Below are 6,789 nucleotides of genomic sequence, written 5' to 3' on the forward strand. Positions count from 1 at the left end.
GTAAAATTGGAGCTCCATACAGTCATGCCATCTGGGGAGTGGGGTGAGCTCCCAATGTTGGCCCCAGCTTCTGCTAACCTAGCAGTTCAAAAACATGCAAACATGAGTAGATCTATAGGTACCGTTCTGGGGGGAAGATAAAATTGGAGCTCCATACAGTCATGACCTTGGTGGTGGCTATGGACAATGCCGGCTCTTGGGCTTAGAAATGGAGATGAGCACCAACCACCAAAGTCGGATATGACTAAACTTCATGTCAACCTTTACCTATAGTGTTTTCAGGCAATGTTTGTTCATTCCTGTCCCGCGTGAACTAAAAGCGTAACCGTACTAATGTCGTCAAGCGATGGGCAATATGTTTGTCCTCATTAAGATGGATGTGGCGTCCCAGAGCGCCAATAAAGCCGGCTGTTATTCCGCAGCATTCGTCGCAGGTGGAACCACGTTCTCTGGTTCAAACCGGCTCCGAAGGCGTCGTCGAGCGAGACGGCAAGCGGAGCCCTTCGGGGGAGAACGAACTCATTCAGAGTCATGCCTGTGACTTTTCCAGCCGAGGAATAATTAAGAAAGGGGAAACTTAATGGCTGCTCTTTCCGGTTGCTTTCCTCTGTGACCTTCCGAAATGCATACGTTTTTGCAGAACCCAACCTGGGGCGTTTTCCTTTCGCAAAGCACCTAATGCGGGTCACCCGGTTCTCAAGACTCCCTCCGAGAAAAAATTAGAAAAGACCCAGAAGCGAATGTTATTTGGGAGGCAACGAAAATACATTTTATTCGGACAAAAAGTCTTTCAAATAATTCACGTTTCCAAAATACATTTCAAATAACGCGTATTTCCAAAATATAGTACATAGTTCCAAGGAAACATAGTCTGTACAAAAGCCATTCGTAACCAACTTGGCCGGTTTGGAAACCAATATCTATAACTCAAAATACAATAAAATACATGTGACTCCAAGATACATTCAATGGAGATGCTATGCTCTGCTAGGATTCACAGCTGGAAATTTTGAAAGAGTCTCTTCTTGCTTTTTGGCTTGTAGGACATTTCCACGTTTGCTCTGTTCTCCAGAGCATTGACCAGTTTCCTACTCGATCTTCAGAAGTTCTCAAAAACTTGAGGTGATGTTGGAAGATGCAGGCGAAACATCAGGAGAAAATGCTGGAAGTTTTGGAAGAGTCTCTTCTCCTTGCTTTTTGGCTTGTAGGACATTTCCACGTTGGTCTCAGTTTGCTCTGAAGTCCAATGTTCTCCAGAGCATTGACCGGTTTCCTACTCGATCTTCAGAAATTCTCAAAAACTTGAGGTGATGTTGGAAGATGCAGGCGAAACATCAGGAGAAAATCCTGGAAATTTTGGAAGAGTCTCTTCTTGCTTTTTGGCTTGTAGGACATTTCCACGTTGGTATCAGTTTGCTCTGAAGTCCAATGTTCTCCAGAGCATTGACCGGCTTTCTACTCAATCTTCAGAAGTTCTCAAAAACTTGAGGTGATGTTGGAAGATGCAGGCGAAACATCAGGAGAAAATGCTTATGGATCATGGTCATACAGTCCAGACAACTCACAGCAAGACAATGATTGTGGCCATGAAAGTCTTCGAAAACACGTTGGAAGAATATCTGAAAGCTTCCTTTTCCAGAATCCCGTTGTTGTCTTATGATTCCTTGGCTTGTTGAGGAACGTCAACCATTGGTTCAAGGTTGAAGAAGTTGAGTTTTGGAAGCCCTTGAGATCTTCATTGGGATGTGGATTTGCCTTGTTGCGATGTCACACAAGGGTTGCATGCTCCAGTTCAATGCACGGACTTCACATTCTTAGCCCTTCGTCGCAACTTTGGATTGAGAACCATCCCTATTGTGAGGTGGATCTGAAGTAGTGTGTTTTTGGTGGAACCATCTGAGTATTTTAGCCTGAGCATGTAGCTTATTACGGGATGTTATGCCTTCTTCCCTTGAAGTCAAAGTCCCTTGAGATGTGGCCTACAACTTTCTGCTGTATTGTCTCTCACGTCAACAGAAGTGGTCTCAAAAAAGTTGAAGATGTGGGAAGCGCAGTCACAAAACATGGATACTTATTGGTTAAGGAAGAAAGAGAGATATTGGGGATGGGAGTAAAGCTTCCAACCTTCACCTTCTGGTGGGACGTGATGGTGGAAGCACACACCAAACCATCTATGTAAGGCCTTTCTTTTGGGGAGGTCCTTCTTAGGCGAGGAGCTTGTAGCCCAAAGAGATGGAGAAGACCTGCAAGAGGGCCAGGAGGAAGGAGCAAGCTGGGCCCGCCGAAGCCCCACTGTGAGGAGGACCTTTGGTCAACTGGTGTGAAGAAGCCAGGTTGTGGTGGACCACCGTTGTGTTGTGGAGCAGGTGGTGGTCAGTTGTGTTGCTGAGTGTTGGACGCGGGGAACCGGAGGTCGGTTGAGAAGAAGCGGATGGTGTTACTGCCATCGATGATCCACCTGGTGAGAAAGAAGAGAAACAAACACTGTTTGATGTGGAAGACCAACACTTGTGTCTACACTATGTGGTCACATCAGTTTCAAAGCGCTTCAGTAGTCATCATTCCAACCAAAGGAACATTGGGATTTGAAGTTTGTTGGGGTTCCTTGAAATTTCCTGCCTGCGGGGAATCCTTTCTTGGGTGGTGTTAGCTTCCTGCCTGGGGGAATCCTTTGTTGGGTGGTGTTAGCTGGCCCTGATTGCAAAAGGAAAGCTATTCAATGCTAATCAAGGTGGACAAGTGCAACATTCACACTTGCCTCCAACAGACTAGAGTTCTTTCTCCCACCCTGGATATATAAACCTCACTTGGCTAGTTTCCAACAGACCTCACAACTTCTGAGGATGCCTGCCACATATGTGGGTGAAACATCAGGAGAAAATGCTTCTGGAGCATGGCCAGACAGCCCGAAAAACTCACAGCAACCCAATGATTCCGGCCATGGAAGCCTTCGACAACATAGTGTGAATGGTCAGAGTAATGGTTTTTGTAGTGTGTGAAATGTTCACTAGCAGAGTTGCGCAGCAGAAGCGTGCTGGGCCCATAACCCAACGTCAGAGGTATTTGTCTCAATCAACCTCTCAAACTCTGACATGAATGAAGTTTGCAAATGCCAAATTACCTTCCAGCAGGTTTCTGGTCTGCAGCAGCGTTGTGCCGTTGGCGAAAGAGACGAAGGCCCTGCGGTTGCAAAACAGAGAGGAAAAGTCATTGTGAGTGAAGGAAGGGAAAGCACCCTGTATCGTTTATTTTGCAAACCAGGGCATTTCATTGTGACCGTGGCAAAACGAGGAGGCAAAGGACTCACAGACTCAAGCCTCAACTGTCTTCTAGCTCCTAGCACTGGCTTCTGCACTCACAGACTCAAGCCTCAATCGTCTTCTAGCTCCTAGCACTGGTTTCTGCAGTCACAGACTCAAGCCTCAACTGTCTTGTAGCTCCTTGGGGCCGAGGGGGAAAAGGAAAGGGCCTGAGGCTGTCTTCTAGCTCCTAGCACTGGCTTCTGCACTCACAGACTCAAGCCTCAACTATCTTCTAGTTTCTAGCACTGGCTTCTGCACTCACAGACTCAAGCCTCAACTGTCTTCTAGCTTCTAGCACTGGCTTCTGCACTCACAGACTCAAGCCTCAACTGTCTTCTAGCTTCTGCAATCACAGACTCAAGCCTCAACTGTCTTGTAGCTCCTGGCACTGGCTTCTGCACTCACAGACTCAAGCCTCAACTGTCTGGTAGCTCCTTGGGGCCGAGGGGGAAAAGGAAAGGGCCTGAGTCTAGGAATGGTGGGAGTTGGAGTCCAAAACACCCTTCACTTTCCTCACCTTATTTGAGCCGAGGCCACATTGGCGTTGCTCGGGGACGTCCACCGGGTCCGGGTCCCGCTCCCAGAAACATTTCTCTGGACAACGCTCTCGGTGTCGCTGCAGGCAATGGACTGGTTTTCGACTTCCCAAAGGCCACTGGATTCCTCGTCGGAGGAGGACACGGCTTGAAGGATCAGAGAAGTCCCGTTCTCGATCCCGGAGATGGTTACTGCAAGATAAAAGAAGAAGGATTTTAATGGGGTCAAGCATTCCATGCCCATGGAAAGGCCAAGCGCCGGGGAAAATTCCCCCAAGGCGTGTGCGACTCTCCCGCATTCCTTTCCTTATCTGGTTTCGGGGAATATCTCGCTTCTAGGGTGTGACTAATCCCAGAACTAGAATCCCGGATCCCATAAAGACCCATTAATGGCAGTGAGGCTGTGGAAAGGAATTTGGAGACAAAAAAACCAGAGAGACAGAGAGACAGAGGAATGTATGGCTTTGTTAAGGCGGAAGAACATAACACTGGGTTGATAGAGGTTTTCCAGGCTGCATGGCCATGTTCCAGGAGCATTCTCTCCTGACGTTTCACCCACATCTATGGCAGGCATCCTCAGAGGCGAGTGGGGTTTGTATATGATGTCCAGGGTGGGAGAAAGAACTTGTCTGTTGGAGGCAAGTGTGAAGGTTGCCATGGGACACCTTGATTAGCAAAGAATAGCCATGCAGCTCCAAAGCCTGGCTGCTTCGTGCGAACACCTCCCAACAAAGGATTCCCCCAGGCAGGAAAAAGCCAGGTTTTGGAGCTGCAAGGCTATTCGATCCTAATCAAGCTGGACAATTGCAGCATAAACACTTGCCTCAAACAATGTTGAAATTGGCAACCTTGATTAGCACTGAATAGCCTTGAGGTTCAAAGCCTGGCTGCTTCGTGCGAACACCTCCCAACAAAGGATTCCCCCAGGCAGGAAGCAGCCAGGCTTTGAAGCTGCAAGGCCATTCGATCCTAATCAAGCTGGACAATTGCAGCATTCACACTTGCCTCAAACAATGTTGCAATTGACCACCTTGATTAGCACTGAATAGCCTTGCAGCTTCAAAGCCTGGCTGCTTTGTGCGAACACCTCCCAACAAAGGATTCCCCCAGGCAGGAAGCAGCCAGATTTTGGAGCTGCAAGGATATTCGATACTAATCAAGCCGGACAATTACAACATTCACACTTGCTTCAAACAAGTTTGCAATTGGCCACCTTGATTAGCATTGAATGTTGCACTTGATTAGCACTGAATAGCCTTGCAACCTCAAAGCCTGTCAATCAGGGCCAGCTATCACCTCCAAACAAAGAATTCCCCCAGGCAGGAGGCTGCCAGGCTTTGAAGCTGCATGGCTATTCAATGCTAATCAAGGAGGCGAATTGCAACATTCCCACTTGCCTCCAACAGACAAAAATTATTTCTCCCACCCTGGACATTATTCCATAGATATATAAACGTCCCTTGCCTAGTTTCCTTTTTTAAAAAAAATATTTTTATTAACATATATAGAAATAGAATACATCGAAAGAGTGAGAACAATTGTTGAATAGAAAGTGAAGAAAAATAAATAAAAAAAGAAAAGTAGTGAAGAAGGGAGGAGAGGGAACTATAAAAAAGAGGGGGAAAAAAGAAATATATAAAAAGAAAAACAATAAAAATATGAAAAATAGAAAAAAATAGTGACCAAAATAATAATATTTTTTTCTCTTGCCTAGTTTCCAAAAGGCCTCACAACCCATGAGGGTGCCTGCCATAGATGTGGGTGAAACGTCAGGAGAGAATGCTTCTGGAACATGGCCATGCAGACCGGAAAACTCACAGCAACCCAGTGATTCGGGCCATGAAAGCCTTCAACAACACATTGTCAGAACATTGACAAGAAGGTCATTAGATCTGAGTAGCCAACAGACTCCTCAACCTCTGGGTTATGCCTGCCATAGATGTGGGCGAAACGTCAGGAGAGAATGCTTCTGGAACATGGCCATATAGTCCGGAAAACTCTCAGGAACCCATTGATTCTGGCCATGAAAGCCTTTGACAACACATTTTCAGAACATTGACAAGAAGGTAATTAGATTTGAGTAGCCAACAGACTCCTCAACCCCTGGGTATGCCTGCCATAGATGTGGGTGAAACATCAGGAGAGAATGCTTCTGGACCATGGCCATATAGTCCGGAAAACTCTTAGTAACCCAACGATTCTGGCCATGAAAGCCTTCAACAACACAATATTGGATCTGTTTTTATTACTCCCTGGGTGAAGTTGAGGAACCCGGCAATGTGCATCAAGTCTGGTCCACTTACCTGTGTAGATGGCACCGGGTTTGTAGTCACGGGGAGTCACTTCTAGGAGGTATGATCCCCTTGCAACGTTGCTGCGGATGAGTTCACAAGCCGGGGGCCGCTGGAGATGAACCGGGGAGGCCAAGAAGAGCAAGAAGGCCAGAAGATGCTGAGAACGGGACGAAGGGGCCATGATGGTCTTGGAGTTGTTTCCGCGCTTCTTCTCTTCTTCTTCCACAAAACTGTGTCTGAGCTCCGGCTGTGACGGCAAAGGTATTTATGCCTCTGGAAGATGCAAATTCCCCTCGGCACACACCTTCCCCAGTGGGAGGTTTCATCCCGGTGACACATCCACCGTGAGCTTCCTCCCAGAAGATGCTTGCGATGGATACCTGGGCGGCCCACCTGAGTTTATTCATGCAGAAATAGAAGACCTTGCTAAGAAAGAAAATAATAATAATAATAATAATAATAATAATAATAATAATAATAATAAAGTGAAGAACCTGCTTTGATTGAAGTCAAAAATCAGAAACTCCTCAAAGCACAGCAAAGAATCAGTACAAGAAAACCGCACTACAAACTAGAGCTGACAGCTGGCACAACAAAACATTGCATGGAAAGTTCCTTGACAAAATTGAAGGAAAAGCTGATAAGGAGAAGACCTGG

The 6,789-nt window shown here is 46.6% G+C and overlaps 1 protein-coding gene across 1 annotated transcript; it reads right to left on the reverse strand.

The window, feature by feature from the left end:
* Window positions 1-743: 743 nt before the first annotated feature.
* On the reverse strand, window positions 744-6,385 carry LOC103280313 (uncharacterized). The gene is made up of 4 exons (XM_008118887.3): window positions 6,142-6,385; window positions 3,820-4,030; window positions 3,122-3,180; window positions 744-2,458 (listed from the first exon to the last, which is right to left on the reverse strand). Exons 1-4 carry the CDS (start codon window positions 6,311-6,313, stop codon window positions 2,205-2,207), a joined length of 696 nt encoding a protein of 231 aa, XP_008117094.2. The 5' UTR covers window positions 6,314-6,385; the 3' UTR covers window positions 744-2,204.
* Between the last annotated feature and the right edge of the window lie 404 nt (window positions 6,386-6,789).

Source organism: Anolis carolinensis, unplaced genomic scaffold, assembly GCF_035594765.1.
Source record: "Anolis carolinensis isolate JA03-04 unplaced genomic scaffold, rAnoCar3.1.pri scaffold_8, whole genome shotgun sequence".
NCBI lineage: Eukaryota > Metazoa > Chordata > Lepidosauria > Squamata > Dactyloidae > Anolis > Anolis carolinensis.